Here is a 27,318-nt window from a genome sequence, read left to right on the forward strand (position 1 = left end):
GGGAATCTGCACATTTGTAGTCGATTAGACCTTCTCATTCTTAAGAATCGGCTTTAAATCTCTAAAGGGGGAAGATGGTGATAAAGGCCATCCAGGAAACCAAGGACCAAAGGGATTTCCAGGGAAAAGGGTAAGTATCAGAGGACTTGGTGCATATTCTTGGCTGTCTCTAGCGCAATGCTCAGAGATCATACCCAGGAGTCTTTGAGAGGCTCTCTGGATCATTGGAGTTGTACGTTTTCCAAGGAATCCTTTGATATTTCTCGTCTTAAATCTTCCCTCAACTTTCTTCTCCTCTGGACTCAAAATACACAACAACACAAAATTATAATTTTTTCCTGAGCAGGCTAAAATCGATTAAAAATAAACTTGAGGACACTTTTTTTTTTACATTGGCTGCTTATTAGGACCATATCAGAAAAGATGGAAGAAGATGTCTCAGAATAGATCATCTTGCCCTGAAATTCGCTTTTCTTTTTGTTAAAATGTTTTCTGATACAACATCTCTCAAGTTGACCTCACAAAGAGGCAGTCAGCGACGTGATGCAACTTGAGACTTTTTGGTTTTCTTCCTCATCCCTGCCAGATTTCTCCTTCATTTCTTTTCCTAGGGATTATAATTTTGTTACTTAAATTTCACAAACACTATTAAGATGCTGTGTTGTAGGTCTGCTAAAATCCTATTATGGTGACTTATCATGGCATATAGATGACCTTGGGCTCTCCCAAACCATGTTAATGGTGGGTAAGCTCCAGTGAGTCTCACCAAAATGGAGATTTGAGTTTGGCCCCATTACATCTTTCATTCAAAAATCAACCTAGAAAAGTTCTGAGAGGTTCAGCATAACATTAGACAATAGGTGATGACTTTTTTTTTTTTGTTGCAAGACTGGAAACTGTCCATTAGCTATGAGGTTTCTAAGGTCATAATCAATTTTGGTGGAGATCGTTTCCTTCTTGGGAAAAAAAAAAATCACAAATCTTGAAAAATACTGAAGTGCCAGAAAGACATACTTTGCTAGGTGCTGAGAATACAAAGGAGAAATAAGATGTGTGTGTGTGTGTGTGTGTGTGTGTGTGTGTGTGTGTGTGTGTGTGTGTGTAAAAGCAATATCCATGATCAAGGTAGACCAAGGGATACTTCCAATATCTCTGAGTTGAAAGGGACTTTAGAAGTTATCTAGGGGCGGCTAGGTTGCTCAGTGGATAGAGCACCGGCCTTGGAGTCAGGAGTACCTGGGTTCAAGTCTGGTCTCAAACACTTAATAATTACCTAGCTGTGTGGCCTTGGGCAAGCACTTAGCCCCATTTGCCTTGCAAAAACCTAAGAATAAATAAATAAATACATAATCTTATAAAAAAAAAGAAGTTATCTAGTTCACCTTATGTCTGCACATACTAGGTAGTGCCATAATGGAGAGAGTACTGGACTTGGAATTAGAAAGACTCATTTTCATGAGTTCAAATCTTCCCTCAGACACTTATTAACTGTGTGACTTTAGACAAGTCATTTAACCTTGTTTGTATCGGTTTCCTTATCTATAAAATGAACTGGAGAAGGAAATATCAAACCACTCCAGTATCTTTGCCAAGAATACACCCCTCCTCCCCCCAGTAATCCCCTTTGTAATATTTCCAACAAAAACTCATCCAACCTCTCTTTAAAGAGAGATTTCTAGTGAAGAAAATCTATGATCTCCCAAGCAGGCCATTCCCTTTGGGGACAATTCTGTTAGGAAGTTTCTTATATGAACTAAACTTCCTGCAGGTCAGGCAGAATCATCCTACTTCTTCCTCCTGGTAGCCTTTCAGATTTTTGTAGGCATCTTATTACACCTCCAAGTCCTTCAATCACTATTGGTGTGACCTGACTCTGAGTCTTCCCACCATCTTGGGTGATTTTCTCTAGCTATGTTTTGCCTTCTCAATGTCTTTCTAAAATGGGACCCCCAGAATGAAAGATAGTGCTTTAGGTGTACTCTGGCCAAGGCATCTGACCTGTTCACCTGACTAGGGGCATCACTTTCTCGGGTTCTTCAAACTGATTTCCTTAGCTCAGAGGAAATTCTCCCCTTGACAGTCAGAACTGCTCTTTGCAAGTGCATTCCATACTTGAAGGACCCTGGGTTCTGAGCCCTCTTTTGAGATCTGTTTCAAAGAAGTTTGCATGTTTCTATTGAAAGGCAAACCTTGCCCCACATCCCATTCTCCACAAACCCCTAGTAGCTGATTTACAGTTTTGCTTTTCTCTAATATAATCCTTGGACTTTGTATCAAGGTGATTAATCTTGGTTTGCAAAGATATGGTAGGGATTTCAGTGCTGGAGGCTAATTTAGGGGAGATGGTTTCTGAAAAAAAATACCAATAGAGACAGTGTTTTATTTTGGTTTGATTCTCTTTAGGGAAACTCTGGCTTGCCTGGGCTACATGGATTACCAGGAGATCCAGGGCCACGTGGACCAATGGTAACATTTCACTTAGATTGTCCTTTGGTATAAAAATTGCTGCACGTATATAGGAAGCCTGTCATTTGGTAAGAAATTTCCAAGAGCAACCATACTCCTTGCTTCCCATGCCACTTCTAAACACTGGCCTGTTGGGTCCCAGAGATATTGAGTTACTTTCAGAGTTGAGTATGGAAGTGGTGAAGGAGTCAAGTCTACTCTAATCCTGACCCTGCCTCCAAAGAACTCCTGTCCTCTCACAGACAGTAAGCACATATCCTGGCAAGGTGACCAGGGAGGAGAGAGGAGGGGAAAGAACATTCAGTGGCATGTGGTGTCCAGCCTTCTAAATCTTGGGTTCTCTTCATTTTAGGGCATCAAGGGACCTAAGGGTTTGACAGACATGATGGTGAGTGAGGATCCTGGTTTTGAATTTTCTGTCTACCTCTGTTTGCTCAGTGGACGTTGCTTGCTTTTTTACTCATTACAGATCATCTTATCTCTCAGAAAGATTCTTCAGTTTCCTTCCTTATGATTTAACTTAGAATGAAAAAAATTAGAGGTTCCTTGATGAATATGATAACTTCGTTCCTAAAAAACTAAGTGTAAACCAGTGGTTGGTGTTTTGGGGGGAAATTTGTTACTTAAGTAGAATCTTTAGCTCTTCAAGGATTCTTTACTGATTGGTATGGACAGCTCTCTAAAGAATTGTCAGCTTTGGGGGTGGCTAGGTGGCGCAGTGGATAAAGCACCAGCCCTGGAGTCAGGAGGACCCGGGTTCAAATCTGATCTCAAACACTTAATAGTTACCTAGCTGCGTGGCCTTGGGCAAGCCACTTAACCCCATTTGCCTTGCAAAAAAAAAAAAAACCCTGAAAAAAAGAATTGTCAGCTTTGGGGGCTATTATGACTGAAAAAAATCCTGGTCTTGGGGTGGCTAGGTGGTGCAGTGGTTAGAGCACCGACCCTTGAGTCAGGAGTACCTGAGTTCAAATCCAGCCTCAGACACTTAACAATTACCTAGCTGTGTGGCCTTGGGCAAGCCACTTAACCCCATTTGCCATGCAAAAACCTTAAGAAAAAAAAATCCTGGTCCCATAGTTTTTCCAATCCTTTCCCCTCCCCTAATCCCCCACCCATCATTTAGTGAGGAGTCTCTCCAACCTTCTCTGGTAGTTACAAATGGCAGACATGCTGCCCAACTCTGGGCCTTGACCTGGGGAGAGAGGTAGAAGGGAGGCTGACTTTTTAGATAAAAGTGTCAAGGAAAATTCTTCTTGAAGTTATGTAATTCCCACCCCTGTTATTTTACCTAATTATCCTAATTACATGTATATGTGTATTGTGAGTGTAGTGTGTGTGTAACACTAGGGGTCACTATTGTATAACAACTTTAAGACAGAAAAGACGTGAAACCAAAGTCCTAACTGCCCCTCATCCTCTTCCTCCCCAAACTTCCAACAGGTTAGTAATAATGAAAGTCAGGCCTTAGGGAGCTTAAGGAAGGAAGGGCAGGTCCAAGATTCCCTTAGAAAGTTCTGCTAGGGAAGCTGACACTAAAAGGTGGCAGAGCGCAGGACCTGAGACAGAAAGACTCATCTGAGTTCAAACCTGACATCAGACACTCACTAGTTGTGTGACCTTGGGCAAGTCACTTCGCCCCACCTGCCTCAGTTTCCTCACCTGAAAAATGAGCTGGAGAAGTAGATGGCAAACCACCCTAGTATCTCTCCCAAGAAAACCCCAATGGAGTCACAAAGAGGGACAAAAGCAAAAAAGCAAAACTGCAGGCATTATATTCATATGACAGATGTGAAAACTGGGCCTTGGAAAGAGAGGCTGAAGGGAGTAGTGGAAAGAAAAAAAGCCAGGTTCTAATCCTGGCGTTGTCATTAGCTACCTCTGACCCTGGGCAAGTCATTAAGCACTTTTGTGAAAAATGAGGGAGTTGGATTAGCTTACCTTGAAGGTCCCATCTGTGAAGATAGAATTCAAATCCAGATCTTCGTTATTCTGAGCCCTTTACTCTGGCCTTTCTTCCAGCTTGTTTTTCCTTATTATTTAAACCTGGGTTTTCATTATAGGGTTTCTTTCAACCAAGGTTCCTCTAGGTTTTATCTTAAGGTACTCTACTGAAATCATCTGGAAGCCTCTTTTCTTTTGTGTACTTGGCTTAGACCACCTGATTCTGAATAAGTATTAATGATAGAGTCAGAAGCCTGGGTTTGAATCCCAGCACTTCCTTGTCTTATCCTAACCTCAGTTTCTTCACCTGTAAAATGAGAGAGAGACCCCGGATGACCTCTAAATTTCCTCCTTGTTCCATATGATAAAGAGGGGTCAGAACAACAGAGCTTTATCGGCAGTGGAAAGTGGTGGAGAAGGAGGAAGGGTGAGGTGTTATGGTTGGGTGTACCATCTCGGAGATCAAAGAGCTGATTGTCCTGATGCCCAGGTGGGATTCCTCTGTGACTCCAGCCCCAAAGAAACCAGGACTGAGGAATAGGAAGAATAAAAAAGGACATCCCATGCTCTATAGCAGATTAAAAATGATTTTTCCTCACATACATAAAAAACCATCTATATTTTTCTTGGGGGGAGGGGGTATTATGTTTACTCTTAAACAAGAATATTTTAGTAATGTAAAAAAATACATTATTTGTACAAAATAAGAATAAATAAATAAATTAGAAAAAAAGGGAAAAAACCCATCAGGGTTTTAATGTTTCCAGAAACATAGTATCTGTAGACACATGTGAGAGATAGAAAGGGACAGGGGAGAGAGAGCCAGTTTCAAAGTCAAGAAGACCTGAGTTCAGGTCTTGCTTCTGATACCTCCTGACTGTGAGACCCTTCCCAAGTCACCTACCTAAGAGTACTGTGAAGCAAGGTATGTCAGTCTCAATTAGAAATTGAGGCTGTATATGACTTAGAAAATCACAAATCAATGTTATGTCATATTTATATTTTTTGCTTTATAAAACATTTCCCAATTACATTTTAATCTGGTTCTGGGCATATTTGACAGTTTGTTGCCAGGTAAGAGGTGGGAGGAAGGTATGACAGTGCCTTTAGTGGCAGGGAGTTTGCTTCTTGGTAGTTCTCTTAAACTTAAACTAGAGGTGTCAACCACACTGACAGCAGGCCCAGGCCAAATTGAAATTCAATTGGGAAATAGTTAACAAACTACATAAAAATATACTACGACATAGATCATGTTTGAGGTTTTCTAAGTCAATATTCTGTTTGAGCTTGACACCCCTCTCTTCCATTAAAGTTGCAGAGATGATGTTGCCTTGCCCTTATGGGGGGATTTTCCTCACTGTAATTCTCTCTATCTCAATGAAACTCACAGATACCCTATTCCTTTCTCTACACAACCTTGGAATTTTCTACAAGAGAAAAACTGACTGGGGACATTGATGCCCTTATGAAGAATTTCTAAATCACTGATATTTTCTGCTTTTGTAACTTTCTTTTGCTCCTTCCCCTTAAACAGCCTTGTGACATTGTTGACTTCACTCAAAAAAATTGCCGTGAGTAGCCTAATCTCTCCCTGTCCTCTCCAGGTAAACCTCAACATCTATGCTTGATGGGAGGGATCCTTAGCCCTTTTGGACCCATTCTGTAATGGCCCCTCCATCCCCAACACACAGAACAATAGGAGCTTCCCAAAGATTTGTCAGTTTGTTGATAGCTGTATGCTCAAGTGGTCCCTCACCATCCAATTTAATTGAAGCTAGAAGACCCTTCTCGATGAAAGAGCCATAAAATGAAAATGACACCTTGACTTTAGTTCCTCTTTTAATAGTCACAAAGCCATTGGAATAGCAGGTCTTTGCATGCTGTGTCAGAATGAAGAACAAACCTAGCTTACTGCCTGGGCTTGAAACCTGGTGAATGTAACACTCATGAGAAAGTTTGTTGTGTTGTTTGGGTATGGCCATGGCTTGGCAGGCTGTCCTACCTGGATTTCCTAAAATGGCTGATATTTAGAAAGTTTGTAGTGTAATACTTGTGACAATCCTGTGAGATAGACACGAGGGATTATTATCCCTATGGAGCAATACTGATGAGGAAACCAAGACTCAAGCATCTTACCTAGTCAGAAAGCTAATAAATGGAAGAGATGGGATTGAATTAACATTTTACTAATTCTGAGCTTAGCACTTTGTTTACTAAGGCATTTTCCCTTTTATTTACCAGAGAACTTCATAAACATTTAAAACCTAATAAGGGAAATCAAAGTTTATCCTTCAATAGAAATAAATACCATCTTGCTCAGATGGACATATCATACATAGATTTATACACACACACACACACATATATAAAATATAATACAAGATATATCTATCTTTCTATAAATTGAAAATTCCTTCATTTTTAACCTTGTTGTAGCATTAGTATTATTACCATGGGACTTAGGTCCTATGATAAATATCCACTTTTGTTATTAATCATATGGAACACAAAGACAAAACCAGTCCCTGCCCTCAAGGAGTTTCCATTCTACTGGTAGGACAACACACCAGATAAGTCAATACAGAATAATTTGTTAGAAGGAGCACAGTCACAATGAAAAAGATCAGGAAAGGCCTTAAAGTAGGTAGTGACACTGGATCTAATCCTTGAAGAAAGTCAGAGATTCCAAGAGTCAGAAATGAAGAGGAATGAACATGGGGAAAGCTTGAAAAAGGTTCAGAAGTGAGTCATGTACAGGGTACAACAGTTGGCTAGTTTGATGGAACATTGACTATGAGAAAGAGGTTAATGTAAAATCAGTTGTGCAACTCACATCTCCAGTCATTTGGTTGGTTGGTGTGATCATCTTTGATAGGAAGGACTAGTTGGTAGGGTTGTGTTGGAGAAAGAATGGAGACATGGGGAACCACTGCAGCTTCTTGAATAGAAGAATGGAATGATAAAACTTTGGAACTTTCCATTCAACAGCTGTTGCAGAGGATGGATTGGAATGGGGAAGAGATTCTATACCAGGATATTTTAATCCTGTCAAACACCAGTTTTTCTTAGCACCAGGGATAGTTAGCTTTTCCCACTGACAAATAGTCAGGTCTAATTTACATGATCAGGTCTTCTTCCTTGCCTTGTGGCTTTCTATTCTACTATGGCTCCAAGAAGTTCTAGTATGATGTCTGCCTTTCCTAAATCCATCTGCATCATATGGTTCAGGACTAAGAAATTAGATTTTGTGACTGCACAGACTCCTCTGAAGGAATGTTTCTGTAGCTTCCTGCTGAAAGCATGGAAAGTAAAAGAGATGCTTATTGTCCAAATACCAATTATAGCATTTTTTCTTTTTCTTCTTTTCCTTTTCAGCTTGTTCATCATGTAAGTAACTGTATAATTTTTTCTTGCTTAAAATCATGGAATTTTCGGAGTTGTTACTGAATGTTAATTATTTATTATTTTTTGTTTTCAAGATAAAGCCAAATGTCCTGTGTTCCCAACTGAGGTGGTCTTTGCTCTGGATATGTCTGAAGATGTTACAAAGTCAGAATTTGAGAGGATGAAGGTCATTTTGCTGTCACTGATAGGAAGGATGAGCATCAGCCAAAACAACTGTCCAACTGATGCCCGGGTGGCCATTGTTTCATATAATACCAAAATACATTACTTGATTCGCTTCTCAGACTTTCAGAATAAGGATCTACTCCTCCAAGCCATCAGGAACATACCTTTGGAGCAGTCCTTGGGCCAACGGGAACTTGGCACCGCCCTGAGATTTGTGGCAAGAAATGTCTTCAAACGTAGGCGTAATGGCCTCCTCATGAGGAAAGTCGCTATATTCTTTGTGGCAGGCCCATCCTCTGATGTTGCTTCCATCAACACAGCCATGCTGGAGTTTAGTGCCCTGGACATCATTCCCACTATTATAGCCTTCAACGATGATCCCTTCATAAAACATGCCTTGTTGGTAAGTTGCTCCTTGGCACGTCACTAAAAATAAATTAGTAGAAAGGGGCCTTGAGGAAGGTTTGAACCACAAAAGTTTAGAGATTCAAGGAAACTCAGATATACAGAAAGGCAGTAAAGCAAGTAAATTTTATTGAGGGGATGTTTTTATAACTTGAAGGGCAATCAGGGAAGAAAATGGAAATAGGTTGGAACACTCACCCAAACCAGTAAAGTCTGATGGGTTTTGGTAGGGTTCTTTTCAGGGACCAGGAGGTTACAGGAATTAGAGGAAAGGAGTAGGAATTTGTGATATGGTGATGTTTCATGTTACTGGGATGAGGGAAGACTTTGGGGGACTAGATATTAATGAATAGTCAAGCCTGCAGGAGGGAAAGAAACTCTGGACCATCACTTTTGACCTTACTCTGATAGGGTCACTGTGTGACAACTTCTTAGCCTTAGGAGTGGCTATTAGGAGAAGGGAGCTTTTGGTTAGTGCGTATCAGCTTCTCAGTAAGTATTAATTTAGCACCTATACTATGCTTAGTTGGAGAGAGATATTAGGGAAGGACTCAAGCTTCCAAAAGAGCAGCATGTATGCTATGAGAGATGACTTTAGAGAGAGGATTAGAGTTAAAATTATACCTCTGACCCTTACTCCCTATGTAATTTGGGATCATCTACTTCACATCCCTGGCCTCAGTTCCTTCAGCTGAATCATATGAGGGTTGATGGCCTCTGGGGTCTCAGACTGAGGAGCTTGTGTTCCTAACTCTGGTTTTAAATGACGTCACTGGGTCACCCAAAGGAAAACATTTGGGGGCAATATGTTCTGTCAAAAAGGAGGAACCTTTCCCTTCCAAATGTTTTGTTCTTGAATTCACTCTTTTCTCTCTCTTTATCTCTCTATGTTTCCCTCATGATGTTGAAGTGGCTTATTCCAAATCTGCCTGATTCACAGCTGTCAGATGAATTAGCAGACAATAAATATGGAGAGTCCACGTCTTAGAAAAAGTGCCCAGGACTCTGGCAAATCCTTTAAGTGGCAAACCCCTCACATGTAGTGTGGGGAGAAGAGCTATGGGGTTCTCGGGTAGTGTTCTGAGTAGTAGAGACTGTTAGATAGATCAAGGGATTCTATAATTTAGCTTTATTTTTCTTTTGTTTCTCAAATCTTGGAGTTTTGTTGTTGTTGGGTATTTTGGAGGGAGGAAGTGCTTTCATTGATTCAGAAAATAGACCGAAGGTTCTTGTGGCAGGTTGATCAATTGTGATGAAGGATACGAGAACTAGGAGATACCTTGGGGATGTGGTGTGAGCAAGTGACTTGTGGTTTGGCGAGGCAAATCCTTTTTGAATGAAGCTTCACAGGCTAATTTCTTATTGGCAGGACCCTGAAAAGAAAGAAGTAGGACTCCCAGAGGTGAATCTATGGGCAAAGCTCTTGGGAAGCAGAAGATGAAAGTGAACTGTATTCCTAAGTGCTCCCTTTCTTGTGGGTCATTTGACTTTTTAACCTAACCCCATTCTAGTCCGAAATATCTCTTGCTTCCTGGTCTTTGATGGAAGAGATTCTGACAGTTTGAATGGTTTCTTTGCTTCTTGTTTCCTGGTTTATGTTTCATTCTGATAACTGTGGAGCTTAAAGACAACAACAAAACCCTACAACAATATGGTAGCCTGAATCTAACCCCTTCTATTATTTGTTTAGTATTCTTGACCATGGATTTAGCCCTTGCCTCTTTTAAATTCATCCCAGAGACTTACTAGAAAGAATGTATGCCCTTTCCTCTGGTAGTAGCATCATTTATGGTTCTAATACTGAGCCTACTTTCCCTTTCCAAATTGACTATGGCTGGATAATCCTCTACTTCTGTTTTGAGGTTGAATCAATAAATTGATTATTAGTGTTCCTCTCGATAGCTTAGCCAAGGCAGCCCTGAGCTTTTCTTTCATTCAGATGAGCTCTGGTTGTTATTTTATAGCTCTAAGTGGTAATAAAGTGACTCTTTGAGATTTACTTCTGTTCTTCTGTGAAATTGCTCATAATACCACTGTCCAAGACAGAGTATTGGGTGAGATGGTCATTGATTTAGCCAGTATCACCCAGCAGAGGTCACAGTGGTTGGCTCAGCTGTGATCTTTGCTTGAGTTCTTTATTTCTCTTTGCCCTCTCTCCCAAGGTTGAAGGAAAAAAACCAAGGCCCCTGGGGTAAACTACTTGTATGCTTTGAGAGAATGCATTAAGTCAAGAGAATTTTAGAGTACCTAGAAGATCCTAGTTCCAAATAACCTTTTTTTTTCTCTGCAAAACTAAAAGAAACTCTTGCCCTAAAATACAAATTGCCACTAATATTCATAAAATTCTCTGGACTTCCAAGAAATCTATTGCTTAACAAGGCAGACCAGTGATCTCCCAGAGAGTTATTTTTGGTATAATCAGCCACAGATTTTCCTCTCTCATACTCTATTTAGCAAAAAAGAAAAAGAGGTTACAGTTAAAATTATCTTACTTTTTAAATGGAAAACCATTTCAAATGTAAATGATGTAAGTAAGACTTTAAAATAGCAAAAACTCTTAGTAATGAATGCTAGTCTCATTACTAAATGAGAAAAAGATGAGAGGAGAGAGAGAGAGAGAGGCACACAGACAGATGGACAAAGACAGAGAGAGAGAGAGAGAGAGAGAGAGAGAGAGAGAGAGAGAGAGAGAGAGAGAGAGAGAGAGAATGAATGAGAATGAGAATGAGAATGATGAGAGAGAGAGAGAAAAAATGGAGAGAGAGAGAGAGGGAGTGGGAGTGGGTTAGGGGAAAATATGATTGGTCCCTCCTGAAATAGGAGTCCCAGCAAGGGAGTTTTCCCCCATTCAGGAAAGCTCAAGACCAGTTGTTCTGAGGTGCAAAGGTCACTAGAGGGGTTGAGAAGTCTGGTGAGTGAATCAGGGCCCCAAACTGGGGCAGAGGAAGTGCTAATTTGGTCAGTTCAAAACTGGACATGGATGAGTGGCAAAGAAAAGATATATCTTTAGGAGCAAGTCAGCTGGTGAGGGTGTGGTTGTAGAAAAGTGAATGAAATGAAGCATGCTGGAACTTTCCTAAAATAGTGAGTTTTGATCTTAATAGGAAAGCAAAGGAAAGCAACAGTCCTTGCCTTCAAAGAGTTTACAATCCTAATGATTGGGTACTTTAAGGATTTAGTGTTCTAAAGGATTGTAGACATCATCTATACCTAGCCCCCAATTTTACAGATGAGGAACACAAAGTCCAAGAGGGAGGGTGACTTACTTAGCATCACATAGGTAGTATAAAATGAGGCACGATTCAAACCCAGTTTTTTGACTCTACTAAATGTGAGTTATAGTTACTATTATATTATTATCTTTATTGCCATTATCGTCATCGTCATAAAGACTGAACATTTTAAAACTTTATTGGTCAATTAAAAAAATGAATCATTCTTGCTAACCATGAATGTTTCTGACAGACATTTGGGCAATAGCTTGGAGAGGAAGAGACAAAGATGTGGCTGTAGTTCCAGTGAGGTTGGGTAGTCACATAGGATTGGCCGGGAAACCCTTATTGATATGAAGTCCCAGATTGATTGTCTATCTATCTGATCTGATCCCAATCAGGAATTGGAAATAACCAAGGCAGACTGCCTCTTCCTCTAAGTGCTTACTGACTCACGTGGTTATTTTTTCTTCTTTCTTCTCCAAGATTAATACTGTGTTGTTTTTATTCAAAACCATAACCATATGTATCTTCTGGCAAAGAGAACATTGATAAGTTTTCAATAGGAAAAATATGATCTAAACAAGCTGATCTCTCTTCTAAAGACAGGTCCAAATGACAAGATTTAGAGTTGGATGAAGACTTAGAGGTCATCATGTCCATTTTATAGATGAGAACACTAAATTGCAGATAGAAGTAGCTTGAGTAAGGTCACATAGCTAGAAATGGATGAAGTCAGGACTCACAGCCAGTTTTTCTGCATTATTTTTAATATATTATGTTGCACCAAGGGTTAGATGAGTTTCTAGCCCATAGGAGGAGCTTAACAAATGCTTATTAACCATTTTAAAGGCTGGATTTGAAATGCATGTTGGGGTTTTCAGTCCCTCATCTCTCCCTCCCCCCGCGCCCAAATATATGCATACACTCTGCCATCCTGAAGTACACATTTCAGTACAAAGTTTTGAATCTTAAGGCAAATTGTCCCATTAAAACTATTTATCTTGTTCTGTATTCTGAACTAAAAAGAGAAAAAATGCATCTAGGCTTGTTATTTTATAAGAAGAAAGCCTAGTAGACAGATGGTTCAAGGGCAAATGTCATCTTTTCAAGCTTAGTATAGTTCACTTTTCCTATAAAATGCAAACCTGATATGAAGTGCTCAGGTACAAATTTTAAATAACTGAACGGCTCTGGAATTCAGAAAGCAAAGGATTTTCATGTGTCAATTTTAAAGTCTTCCTACACTGTAGTAAATGGTTGATGACAACTTAAAACTCTAGGTTTCCCTTTCTATGAACTTCTCCTTATAAAGGTTGTAGGATTGAAAGGAGAAAATGTTAAGTTCACCTTACCAGATAGATAGAAGGAATTCATGCATGGAAAAAAAAGCTAAATACATGAATTAAGTCATTATGATAATTGGGGTATTATGGCAATCAAGAATTTATCATTAAAAAAAAGGCAGGTACCTGTGTTGAGCAGTCCAGGGAAGGCTTTCTCTCCTTTCCTCAAATTTTGAGTTCAGTCCAGCTTCCTTATCTGACAAAGGAGAACATGGAAGTCTCCAGACTGTCAGTGGCTTGCGAAAGGTTCCACATGTAGTTGGTAGAAGAAGCAGGGAACATTCAAGGCACACGTCTGAATACCATGAACCATTTTAAGCAGAGATTTGCAAGTGATTTTATAGGCCCGGAGGAAGCACCAGTTCAAGGTACAATTATTTGTGGCAGAGCTAATCAGTAACTGACTTGGTATTAGCTTATTTTAATATTTGAATGAATCTTTTATCTCATCCCCCACCCCCAGACAGTCCCTTCATGAGTTTAGATTGTGATCCATTCATATCTTCACACCTTCCATTGTTCTTGTCTGTGATCTTTCTGTAAATACAAGGATTGACCCAGTATGCCTAGGATCACCCTCTAGGCCTTTTAACATTCCTTGGGTACCAGGGTCACACTTGGCCTTGTCATCTGTTCTTTCTTGATCTCACTGCATAACCATCTCAGTCCCTATTAATCAATAATTGAGGATCTATGGTGTGCAAGGTGATGCCCGCCACCAGACAGATGCTGCCCAGGTGAGACCTTCTACCAAGATGGGATCACCATCATTTGTTGTCCATCTGCCTTCCACATGCAGTTCTCTCACACAATTAGACCAAATTGAGAATGTTCAGAGCTCTGTTGGCTCCACAGGGCACAACTAGCTAGAAATGGAATAGAGACTGATTTCAACTCATTATAATAAAGAAACTTCCCAACAAGAGTGGAATAGAATCCCTTGGGGAATTCCTTCCATGAAGCTAGATGACCATCTGGAGTTTAGTAGAGTAGAAAAGATACCTTTTCAGAGATCTGTTAATCCAGACTGATGGCAACAAATTGAATTTGAAACCCACAGATTTGCATTATCTGTGTTCCATTGTATTTTATTTTGTTAAATATTTCCTGGCCACAGATTTGACAATTTTGGATTAGAAGACCTCTCAAGTTCCTTACAAGTAAAACTCATTCCTTACAAGGATGACCTTTGGTCATCCCAAGCAGATTCCATGATTTCCATGATTTCCAACTCACTCTCTCTCTCTCTCTCTCTCTCCTTCTTCTCTCTCTCATTGGTGTTCAAATCTTGTCTCAGACACTTGCTGTGCGGCCTAGGTCAGTTGTTGAAATTCTCTGGGACTCTGTTTCTTCATCTGTAAAAAGAAGGGTTGTACCCAATGACCCCTAGGGTCCCTCCAGCTCTCAATTCATGCCCCCAAACCCAACCCACACTACCTGAATGAGCATATTAGGCATGTCTTCTGGTCCCTGTCAAAGCAATTCTTTTTGCTCTTTCTCAGTTCTCTTCAAGTTAATATTGCTTCAGGTTAATAAAAAACAATCCTTATTTCACAACATAGCAAAGAAAGGAAAAGCAGCCAGATCTCTGTTGGAGAGAAGAAAGTAGAAGATGACCACGTCAAAGAATATATACACAAAACAAATTAAGATGATCTCAGACCATTTGACTGAGGAATGGCTACCAATACTTTTGAGGTGTTGGTGAGTTTTTGCACAGCTTAAAGCTGACAAGGAAAAGCAGAAAGGGCTAAGCAGAGTGACTCAGGAGGGTATTCATTCCATCTCCTGAGGTTGGTGGGAGAGTGAAGAATCCCAGGAACATCTTGTCCTGACACTAGATGGTGCAAATGCGAGCTTTTACTTATGGCCTCGATAAACAGTTTAAATTATTAAAATTACTGTTGAATATTAAAATTTTGGAACTACCTGGAATTACCTCAAACTAGGTGATCATGAGATCCATGTTTTGACATTTTGAAGTATGTCTTTTTAAGAATAAATCTGAGAATGTAATTTAGGGGAAAAGCAAAACATACTAAAAACAAGTCTGAGTTCTCAGAATGAAAGAATTGTAGTGTTGGGGATTATCTTATTGATGAGGAGGCTGAGGTCCAACATCACAAATGAGTTCATGGCAAGCAGGGCCAGGTCTTGAAACTCAGGTGTCTTGTCTCCCAGAGTCATGAAAGATAGAGCCTTGGGACGTCCTTGGAACTACTACAATCCAGTAGTATTCTTATTTTAAGCCTTACAAAAATGAAAGAACTTAGGAAAAAACTAAACTTTTACTGATCAATGATATTGAGAAATTCCCTGCATTTTGCAAAAATGATTCTCTCCTCCATAGTTCTCAGTTTTTTCCCCTGAATTTTCCTCATTTTATTTAAAATGTAAATGATAGTGCTATCCCAGGAGTTGGAAGTTTTATGCCTCCTCCTCACTTCTCTTTAGTGCCTGTGTGACCCTGGAAAAGTTACTTACCTTATATAACTCTAGACCTCAGTTTTCTCATCTGTAACCTGGGAGTAATAATAACTATTTTAGTTTACTCAAAGGGATTATTATGAGGAAGGAAAAAAGATAATTTTTGTAAAATATTTTGTAAAAGTTAAAGGGCTAAATAAATACCACATAATTTCTTCTTCTCCCTTTTCTCATCTTAGCTCTCCTAATAAATATTAATACTTATTAATTATTGCTAATGACATATATGATAATGGATATATTATTATTATAATTATATGGTCATAATTATTAGTAATAAGGAATACTAGTATTATTTTCATGCATGTTGAAAGGACTTCAAAAACCATAAAGTATCATGTGAATATAAAGAACTCACTAAACTATATTCAATTTTGGGGACCAATCCTTTTACATAATTTGACGTATTCTGACATTATTCCCATTGTCACCATTGCTTATTTTGGGGACTAAGTTGTATCTTCAATTTACATCATTAATACATTATATTCAGGGAGAAGGAAATGGTAAACCACTCCAGTATCTCTACAAGGATACCCCAAATGGGGTCACAAAGAGTCAGATAAGTCTGAAAATGACTGAACAACAACAAACATTATAATCCTATAAACCCTACTGGCTAATCCATTTTTCAAAACTCTTATTGGGAGAGAAGATCAGGTGCTTGCCATATCATCCTCATTACAAGAACAGTATGGATTGGACATCCCCTTGACCTTCTTTCTATTAGTTGTAGCTTACAATTAGAAGAGGAGATTATCTAATGAGCTGCCTCTTTTGGGGAAGGGTGTTGATAAGGAGAACAACTTTCCAAGCTTCGTTCAAAATGGAACCTATCTGGAGTAATCCCGACTGTCCTCCCAAGACTCTGGTTACATCTCAGTCCATTAAGCCATGACTAATTACTGCCCTGATGTGGTTCCAGGATGTTGCCTGGGCCACTTACTGGAATGAACATGCATTTTCCTACTTGAAGTAGTTGCAGGCTCCCTGCGTTGGGCTTGGGAATCTTGGTCATGCTATCAGCTCCCTGATTCTCTTCTGACAAAGTGTGATTAATTGTTCTGGTTTTTGCACTTTCCACATCCCAGTTTGGCTCAGCAGAGTAGAACATTTAATGTCAGACACATGGGGTTGCTCGTGTAAGCTTTCTCCTGTTTTGAATTAATTCCATAGAGCCATAATTCTGTGGCAGCCCTGAGTGGGACATCCATTACCCAGGGAAGGATTTCTTCCAAGTTGTGTTGATAGAACCTGAATCCCGGGAAGCTACCTCTGCTGCTTCAGAAAGAAGACAGTTCGGTCACTTGTAGTGTTCACCAACCTCTCCCCTTATGGGATGAAGAGTGGCTGGCTGCCCCTTTCCTTGGGTTTCTGGGGATAACCCTGAGCATTTGGAGGGAGTATCGTAGTACTATTGCTGATGAACACCCTCTGGTGAGCTTCCTCAGTTGACTGTCAGTTGATATCAGTTAGCCAAGAGGATTGAATTAGCTTTTAGAAATGGGTATTGGTTTGTTGCATAATGTTATTAATATTGGTAGCATTGGTAGCATTCATCAGTGAAGAATATCCCTTCAAACTCTGACAGTCTCTTCTATGCAAATATATATATATATATATATATATATATATATATATATATATATATATATATATAAAATTCAGGGGAAAATATGTTCAAGCTTAGAAAGCACATGTAGCAAAGAGCTGTATCATGACTTCAGGTTGCTAGAAGCCTTTTTCTCCTTTTCATAAAGTCCTTATAGATGGCACAGTGGACAGAACACTGGCTTTGAAATCAAGAGGACATGAGTTGGAATCCGGCACCAGATATTCACTAGCTGCGTGACCTTGCACAAATCACTTAACCCTGATTACCTCAAATCCAGGGCCATCTCCAGTCATCTTGATTCATATTTGGCCTCTGGGCCCAGAAGACTCTAGAGGAGAAAGTTAGCCCCACCCCCAACTCAGATTCAATTCTTGCCCTTGTCATGGCATCACCTCCCTGATGTTATGGTCTCCTAAGAGAATAGAGGACAACACCAACATCATATCACCTTACGTATAGGATAGTTTTTTCCTAGACTCCTTGTAAAGTCTTGATACTACCTTTCCTCTGGGAGTTGAGTTTGTCTTCCAGGGGTCTCTCAACTTCCAGTGTTCTAGGGATACTCTTTTGTCTCTGATGGGAAGTTTCAAATATTCTAATTTTTTTCAAAGTTCACATGATCATCTTCTTGTAAAAATGGTGGGGCAGAATCTCTCTTCTCTCTATTGCACTTCACCCTGATTTCTCCAAATGATTTCTCTCAGGGACTTGACTGAAGCTGCTTTGCCTCTTGACTGGAATTAGTTGCCTCCCACTGGAATAACTAATTTTGGACCGGTCTGTTCCTTTTGTCCAAGCCCCATAGAACATGCCCAAGTCTTCAACTAATCAGTTCTCTGCTCATGTTCCCTCATGGAAGCCTGAAGCCTTTCTTTGTTTTAAATGTGTGCAGCAGAAATTATGATTGGATATATTTTGTTCCTTCTATTTTGATTGATTAATTGATTTAGGAGTGGCATATTTGACAAATAGCATCAGAGTATATAGCATCTTATTAGTTGCTTTAAGTGGAGTGGGATAGTTGATTGATTTATTGAGTTTATTCAGATCCGAATGTCATTAACCAGCAGGCATTTGTTATGGAATCTCTTCACACAGCAGTTTTTGTCATACCTTAAATAATAATGGTGATGTTTTCATAACAATTCAAGTCATTTATCAAGGGACTGTTATATGCAAGAAGTTGTGCTAAGGATCTGGAATACAAAATATTTTTAAATTAAACAAAATTTTTAATTTAAAAAGAGTTCCTGCCTTCAGGAAACTTCCCCTCAATTAGAGGGATGTGAGCTGGATTTTTATAATATGGTCATTGAAAGATCAGAAAAGGGGCATGTATGTGAGCACACTAAGTGACACCTTTATAAGGGTGAACATGCTTCTTGAGTGAATTAGAAAGAAAGCAATGCCACAGATAACGATGAATTACAGCACAGGAGACCTTTATAAGTCACTTTAGTCAGTTCAAGTGGATTCTGTCAGAATTTGAGCTGGGGAAAAACTCCAGTTCTTGATGAAATGAGTAAAAGACACATGGAAGTGAAGAACCAGCCTCCCTAGAAGCCCTGTGCAGCTGGGAGAATGGAAGTGAGGGTAGTCATCCTCCATAAGGAGCAGAACCAGGACTTTAGAAGCAATAGAAGGTTCAGAATCAGAGGACCATGAAGTCATAGAGACCAGAAGAGACTATCTAGTCCAATCTCTTCTTTTCCTTCACTCATCATTCATCTATACCTTAATTAATCAATCTATTTGTCTTTCTATCTATCTATCTATCTATCTATCTATCTATCTATCTATCTATTTATCTATCTCTGTTCCTGATTTCTAAGACTTTATTGAGCAAGATTATTTTAGAAAAGAACAATGGCTCCTATTGTATTTAAGCCCCTGGAATGAAAAGCTGTTTTCACACACACACACACACACACACACACACACACACACACACGGTAGAGGTAGGATTACTATTTTTAAAATCCTTATGGATAATCCCAGTCATGAGTAGAAGACTTACTATAGTTGATCAACTTTGTAGACTTAGATGATAAGCTGATGATTCCCTTCTTAGTATATTTTATGAAAATAATGTCGAATGCAAAAGTCTCCATGAGCTGCTATCCCTCAGCATCTCTCTGACTGTCTTCTCCAAATTCAGTACCACATAGATCACACATAACTCTGCATTTGTGTATTTCCTAGTCCAGGGAAAACACCCTAAACAGCCTTTCCTTCAGATTAATATAATTGACTATTATCCTTCACACTCAAAGAGGACCAAAATGACATGATGTACAATATGTCTGCCTGGCTGATCAGACCAATATTAGCTCAGAAGACTCCACCACTGTTTGGGCACAAATAGTCTGTATAAGGTCAGTATAATATTGCTCCAGATATTGTTGGCAACAAAAATATGATCATTTTATGGAGTATTTACCCTCTGTTCCATAGAAACTTGGGCTGGAGCTTGAGAAGTTGTGGAATATAGCATCTGCCAGAGTCTATGCTCATCTACATTAATGTGACCTTCTCATTTTACAGATTAAAAAAAAGAGGCCCATAGACATTAAGTGATTTGCCCCAAGTCTTGTCAGAAGTGAGATTTGAACTCACATCTTCTGCCCCTTCAGGGATAGTTTTCTTTCCAATGTGCTATAACTGCTGACACCTTACCTTCATTCTCCTTTACAGAGTCCAAAGTATCACCTTTCTCTGCTTGTATTCCCTCATGGAAGCCTGAAGCCTTTCTTTGTTTTCTTTGTTTCTCAAAAAGGAAAAAAACCCCAACAACTGCTGGATGCTGCTGAACGTGAAAACCCAATAACAAGAATAAAAATGAAATTGACAATTCCTTAATAGGAAACGAGCAGTTGCTGACATGGTCAGATCAATAGAACAGAGCAAAGGTCAAGATAAATGCTAGATCAGAAGAAAAGATAATGAAAGAAGGATGCCCTGTATAATTGTGGCATTCCAGTCAGACTTGTTCAGACAACCTGGTGACTCAAAAGAAAAAAAAAAGGAACTGTTAGGCGTAAAGATGGTAACTGGCTAGCACCTAGAGAGCTGATAGATATAACCAATGCAAAACAGCCACCACATGAAGGAGATCCAACCAGTAAAATCTCAATTTCTTCATCAAGTAGGGCCAGATGGCAGTAATCAAGGGCAGTTCTAATTCTGAGTTCACTTTACAAGTTTATTTAGGAAGTAGGAAAATGACAAAGGATTAAGAGCAGAGTTTTCTCACAAAATAAGAGTTTGACAGGAAATTCAGCTCAGGAAGATGATACAAAGGGCACGTGGAGATGAAAAGAACAAAGATAATTGAATAAAAAAGATTAGGGCATATTTTTGTCTATTTAGGGTGTCTACAATAGTGGAAAAATAAATTTTTATTCTTGCCATCTAGTATACTATGAAAGGAAGTGGCAATGGAATATTAGTAGATAAAACTGAGAAAATGTATTAGGTTTAATTAAATGAATATGAAGAAATTTGTGCTAAAGGTCATGCAATTTTTTTCTCTTGAGGCAATTGTGTTAAGTGACTTTCCCAGAGTCACACAGCTAGTGTCTAGGGCTGGATTTGAGCTCAGGTCCTCCTGACTCCAGGACCAAGGCTCTATCCACTGCACCACCCACCTCCTCCAAGTAGTTTAAAAGGTATTTGAAAGTTTATTCTCAATATCTCTTAAAGAAGTGAAAAAAGGAATATATTGTGCCTTTTCTAAAGTGCAGTTCTCTAAGAACACACCAACATTACATTAAATTATACAAGGATATTACAAATGTGACTTTGAAGATTCTTGGTGACTTTTTCAGCTCCAGTGGGTTTAATTATCATCTATATTAAATGATTCCTATATATGAATGAATAAATGAATGAAGTGTTTATTAAGTAGTTCCTGTAGGGAAAGCACAGTGCTAAATGCTCTCAAGAGCATCTGCTCTCAAGGAGTTTTGGAATGGGAGGCAACCCATATGGGAGGTTTCAGCTGTAAGTCAGATGGAAAGATCCCATAGGGTTCAGCAGCAAAACAGATGTTCATGCTTCTTCTTTAGTGTCATTTCCACTGATGAAATCATGTCAGCTTCTGATATTGAACCATTTGACAAATCTAAAGTCTATGGTGACAAGAAGTAATCCCATTCTCTCCCCTGAGTCCGGGCTCATTGTGCCAGTTATCTATAGGACTATCTATAGAGCTATCTCAATGTCAAAAACAGAACTTATTTTTGCAAGGCAATGGAGTTAAATGACTTGCCAAAGGTCACCTGTTTGAGGCCAGGTTTGAATTCAGGTCCTCCTGACTCCAGGACTGGATACCCTATCCCCACTGCACTACTTAGCTGCCCCCAAAACAGAACTTATTATTTCCCCTCGGCACACAGTTGCTCCAAACTTTCCTATTTCTGTTAAAGAGTACTATCATTTTCCTAGTCTCTCTGGTTTGTAACCTTAGCATCATTCTCAGCTATTCCTCCCATTTATCCCACAAATGGGGAACTAGTGGATAGGCATCAAAAAGATCTATCTTTATGGGTTCAAATCTGGCCTCAGATACTTACTAGTTGTGTGACCCTGTTCAAGTTACTTAACCTGGTTTGCCTTAGTTTCAGCATCCATAAAATGAACAGAAGGAAATGAAAAACCTCTCCAGTATCTTTGTCAAAAAAATTCTAAATGGGGTCACAAAGAGTCCTTACTATGGAACAACAACCCTACAAAAAAAAATCAATTGCCAATCTTGCCATTTTTACTTCTGCAACATCTCTTTCAACCAACCCTTTTTCTCTACATACACAGCCACCATTTTAGTTCAGGCATCATTTCCTACACTAATGCAACAGTCTCCTAAATGGTCCCTCTGCCTCAAGTCAAATTGATTTTTCTTTCTCTATTTATCTAGCCCTAATCTCTCTCCTGACACCAATTCCTGCTATTACCTCAAAAGGGAGATTCTATGGACATCTCAAACTTAACATGTACACAATAGAAATCATTATCTTTCTTTCCCTTCAAACAATTACCAATTTTCCTGTTATTATCAAGGATATGACCATCTTCCCAGTCACCCAGACTCATGACATCTTGTCATGATGCTTGTTTCCTTGGCTACCTACTTGTATTCACCCCCAAATTTACTAGATCTTGTCATTTCTACCTTCATATTTCTCTATGTTCCTCCTCTTTCCACTCAATAGGCCTCAATCATCATGGATTCATGCACGGACTATTGCAATAGCCATATGTTTGGTCTTTCTGCCTCAAGTCTTTACTCACTTAGTTGTCAAAATAATACAAGTCTGATCATATCACTCCCCTCCTTAATAAACTCTAGTGGCTCTGTTACCCCCTAGAGGAACTATAAAATGATGTTTAGAATTTAAATACCTTTATGACCTTATCCCTTCTTATGTTTCAAGTTTCCCTACCTTTTATATTCTAACTACTTGGCTATACTGTCCTTCTTGCACATGCTTCTTGATCTCTTTTTTTTTTTAGTTTTTTTGCAAGGCAAATGGGGTTAAGTGGCTTGCCCAAGGCCACACAGCTAGGTCATTATTAAGTGTCTGAGACCCGATTTGAACCCAGGTACTCCTGACTCCAAGGCCGGTACTTTATCCACTACTCCACCTAGCCACCCTTCTTGATCTCTTAACTACACCTTAGTCCGAAGTGTTGCCAACGCCTGGAATGCTCTCCAGCACCTCCAAGTCCTGGCTTCCTGGCCTCATTCAAGGAGACTTAGCCCAGATCTCACTTTCTACAATAAGTTTTTGCTGGTCTGTCTCTCTACTCAGTCTCCCATCCCTAATATCTTTCCTTTGAGACTACCTTCCATTCATATTTATAGACCATATGTGGTTATTTACAAGCTGTTATCCTGATAAGTATGAATCTTTGAGATTAGAAACGATGTTTTCAACTTCTCTTTTTGTTCCTGGGGTTTAGCACATAGTTAGAGGTGAATCAGTATTTGCTGTCTAAGTGCTAATAAATTCCAGTGGTCTCCTATTGCCACCAGGATACAATATAAACTCCTCTGTTTAACTTGTAATGTTCTTCTTGTCCTGGATCCAACCCATTTTGCTCTTTATTACATGTTCTTTCTTTTCATGTACTCTTGTGATCCAGCCAAAGTGGCCTTCTCTTTGTTCATCACATTTCATCTTCTTTTAACATGACTTTGTACTCACCCTTCTCCGCTCTGCTTCATAGATTTTCTTCCTCTCCTATGAAGATGCAACTCAACTGTCATTATGTTTAGGAAGTCTTTGTCATCAAATGACAGTGTCCTCCTCTGACTTCCTTTTTTATTATTTTTTTATTTACATTTATTCTCTTTGCATTTACTCTGAATACACTTAGAAATCTATTTGTTATTACTATTTCTCTATTAGTATATAAACTCCTTCTCAGGAGGGATTTTTTCCCCCATTTTTGACATTTACATCTCCGGTGTCAACAGTATAAGGCAGCTAGGTGGCACAGTGGATGGAGCACTAGTCCTGGAGTCAGGAGGACCTGAGTTCAAAATCTGACCTCAGACACTTGACTCTTATTAGCTGGGGGCCTTGAACAATTCATTTAACCCTGATCGCTTCACATCCAGGACCATCTCTAGTCATCCTGATTCATATCTCACCACTGGATCCACATGACCCTGGAAGAAAAAGTGAGACTGATGACTTTGCCCAGCATTCCCCTCCCTGATCTCTAATTCATGTGCTTGTCATGGCATCACCTCCCTGATGTCAAGATCTTCTTTATGTAGGAAGGACAAAAAAAATTACTAATAGTTTGTAGGTGCTTAATAAATGCCTGTCAGTCGATAAAAAACATTTATTAAATGCCAACTATGTGCCAAGTTAAGTTGATGATGCAGAGAAAGGCAGAAGACAGTTCTTATCCTGAGAGAACTTGTAATCTGATGTTTATTGATTGTTTGAGATAACTTTGTTCAAGTAGGGGCAGCAATCAAGAATAAAATAGTAAGACCTTAGATCACCTAAGGTATTTACCAGGGTCACGGAGACTCCTCACACACTCTTTGGAAAGGAAGGATTCACTCCTTGATGACTGATGGTGAGGTTCTCCCAATGCTCCTATTCTAAGATGGCACTATAGTAACTGCACTATTTCCCCAAATACTCCAAATCCTCTTCAGTGAATCTTTATAGCAATGTGAGCAAAGTCAGTCTAAAAATGTAGATTGTCCTTACTACAAAACGCAGCTGGAGAATTGGTCCTTTGAATTAGGCCACAGAAATTGCAGATGAAAAGGAGCTTGTCAGGGTATTGAACAGGAGGAAGAAATGGGGCTCAATTACTCTGGGGAAATGCTTGCAGGGATCCTGAACAAAATGGTCTGTCTTTGACATCTTGGCCATGAAACCCAGATGACCACAGACATAGGAGGCATAACCCAAAGGATAGTGGAAAGACACCGGGTGGGCATAATGAGGCAGTGGCATATTACCAATATTGATAGATATGTAACACTAAAGGCACCCTGGGAAGGCATGTGTCACTAGAAAAGAAGGGCTGTGGGAAGAATGAAAATTCTTATTAGAACCATATTAGAAAATACTGTTTCAAACCAAGAAATAGATGAATATGTTAATGTATTAGAAAGCTTTGGTGGAAAGGTATATTGATAAAAATATCATAGGATGAGAAGTCATGGAAGGATGGCAATCTGTACTGGTAGAGGGGATACCCCCATGGAGAAAATCACAGTGTAAAAAGAGATGTTTTTTGCAAAGTGTTGTGTGCCACATATCACAACTAGAGTGTAGGTCCTTATGAGTAAGGATAATATGTGATGTCTCTTTTTGTCCCCAGGGAATGGTTTGGTAAATTCTATTCTGTTGCCTCATCATGCAGGGAGCTAGTGTGTATCAAAGACTGGATTTGAATTCAGGTCATCCCTTTTGTAAACTTTAAATTCAATTATTAAGAATTTATTATAATAACTACAAATTGTGGTGAAGGTCATCTAAGTATAGAGGACAGATTGAGAGTTGTCTTGAGGATGCTCCTAAAATTGGTTATGCTGCTGAGGCTCTTTTGCATATGTTTTGCAATAGATGGATGATACAAAGAGATTTAAGCTGTATGTGTGGGAACAGAAGAAGGACGAGGATGTGGAACACATGGCCTCCTGTACTCTTTGCTACGGTAAGTCAGCAGAGTGATTGCATTATCTTTTTTTTTTCTTTTAACCCTGGAAGATTTCCTTTGCAACTCATTTATAGGGTCATAGATTAAGAACAGAAGGGAGCCACAAAGAATTTCTAATCCAGGAAGGGTTTCCTAACCTGCAACCTATGCCTTTGTTTTAAGCAGTAACTAGGTGATACAGTAAGCAGAGTGTTTGACCTGGAGTCAGGAAGGCCTGAGTTCAAAATTGACCTCAGAAACCTACGGGAGCCTCTGGGAAGTTATCTAACCTCTTTATGTCTCAAATTCCTCATCTCTTTAATGAGAATAATAATAATGATAACTCCTACCTACTAAGGTTGTTGTGGGGATCAAGTGAGATAATATTTGTCAAATGCTTTCCAAATCTTAAAACTTCTGTGCAAATGTTGGCTATTAATAATCCTTAGTTACATGTTTTTGCTTCCTTCTCTTATAAATGTTATTCTGGGCCAATATAGTAATTTTAGGTTTCAATATTAGCATGCAGTAAAAGGCACTCATGGAAAATAAAATATGATTAAGATGGAATTTATTAATAATAGACAGTTATTTTAATACTGATATATTAGTATTTATACATATTTTAATTACTCTCTTTCAATATAATTTGTTTCCTTTGTAACCCTATGAATTTCAATTTATGAACTTAAAAATGTTTCTCTGAGAAGGGGCCTGTCAGTGCTTGCGGCTAATACATACTCCCCTGGCTCACCGGACCTGCACACTACAGGAACCCAGTGGTCCCTGAGCATGAAGCCCTAAGCAGGACATCACCTGGCACACCTGATTAAAAGGGAAACTCTCAGTGAAATTGCCAAAGGAAATTGCCTCAGCAACAGAGGAGCTGAGTTCAAATCCTGTGACTTTGAGCAGGTCCCTAGTCTCTCTGGGCCTCATGGCAGCTAGAGTTTCCTTTGGGTCCTAAATCTATGGCTCTCAAAAAGGTTTTTGTTCCAGTTTATGGCTCCCAGGAGTTTGCTCACATTTCAGTTTTGTGCTTCCCTCCTAGATTTGTGCCGAGCAGACAAGGCGTGTGAAGTGACGAGCCCCAGCCCCATCGAAGTGGACATGGATCTAGCCTATGTGCTGGACAGCTCTTCTGGGGTCACCAGTGGCATGTTCAGTGCAGCCAAGAGCATGGTGGGCTCCATGCTGAATCACTTTGTCATCGCCTCCCATCCCACAGCCTCCTCCACCGGGGCTCGGGTTGCTCTGGTTCAGCAAGCGGTCCCGGGCTTCTTACCTCATGGGGATGGGCTCCCTGTCAAGGAGGAGTTCGACTTGCTCACGTATAGCCACCCAGCGCAGATGCAGAGGCACATCAGGGAATCTGTCCACCCACTTCGAGGGTCCTCTTACCTGGGTCATGCCCTCGAGTGGACTCTTGAGAATATCCTTCTGGCAGCTCCCCTTCAGAGGATGAACCGAGTTCTCTTTGTGATTGTGGGGGGTGAAACAAGTCCTGGGGACAGGGAAAAGCTGCAGAGGATCTCCCTGGAAGCCAAGTGTGCAGGCCTCATCTTGTTTACTGTGGCCTTGGGCACAGGGGTCAACATGGAGGAGTTGGCCCAACTGGTCAGCTTCCCGCCTGAGCACCACCTGCTGCACCTGGCTGCTGATGGTTCCCATTTGGAAATGGACTATGCCCAGAGGTTCATCCGGGCCTTCCTGAACCTTCTGAAAAGTGAGCAGGTGGAGGGGTGGGGAGATTGGGAGGCTGGAAGAGGTGCTCCAAGAGGGCTGTGGAGTCACTGGGTCACTCCTGTTGGGTACCCACTCCTCATGGGGCAAAGAGCATGGCCCTGGTGGACAGTGGAGAGAAAGCTCTTTGGAAGGGTCTGGTCCCCGAGCTCCCTGATGACTGCTCGCATCAGGGCCCATAGTCATCAACTTCTTTATTCAACTGAGACCGATGGAAGAAGCCTAGATGGGGAAGTGTATTTTATTCCTTACTGTGCAGGAATGATTCATTGTTCATTGGAGAGTTTGTTTTAGCTCAGACACGATTTCCTCATCTATAGATGTGTAGATTAGTGGCTGTGGTATCTTCCATTCTCAG

General features: G+C 39.9%; 1 protein-coding gene across 1 annotated transcript in view; it reads left to right on the plus strand.

Annotated features, from left to right (window-relative positions):
* LOC141494023 (collagen alpha-4(VI) chain-like) overlaps window positions 1–27,318 on the plus strand; it is a gene marked incomplete at its 5' end in the record, with an annotated part of 103,895 nt that overhangs the window by 71,720 nt on the left and 4,857 nt on the right. Inside the window, 6 exons of the mRNA XM_074195212.1 lie at window positions 68–130; window positions 2,819–2,854; window positions 5,945–5,981; window positions 7,890–8,383; window positions 25,145–25,235; window positions 26,269–26,943. Coding sequence (XP_074051313.1) covers window positions 68–130; window positions 2,819–2,854; window positions 5,945–5,981; window positions 7,890–8,383; window positions 25,145–25,235; window positions 26,269–26,943 — 1,396 coding nt within the window. The remainder of the gene's footprint in view (window positions 1–67; window positions 131–2,818; window positions 2,855–5,944; window positions 5,982–7,889; window positions 8,384–25,144; window positions 25,236–26,268; window positions 26,944–27,318) is intronic.

The sequence above is a fragment of the Macrotis lagotis genome, chromosome 7 (assembly GCF_037893015.1).
Source record: "Macrotis lagotis isolate mMagLag1 chromosome 7, bilby.v1.9.chrom.fasta, whole genome shotgun sequence".
Lineage (NCBI taxonomy): Eukaryota > Metazoa > Chordata > Mammalia > Peramelemorphia > Peramelidae > Macrotis > Macrotis lagotis.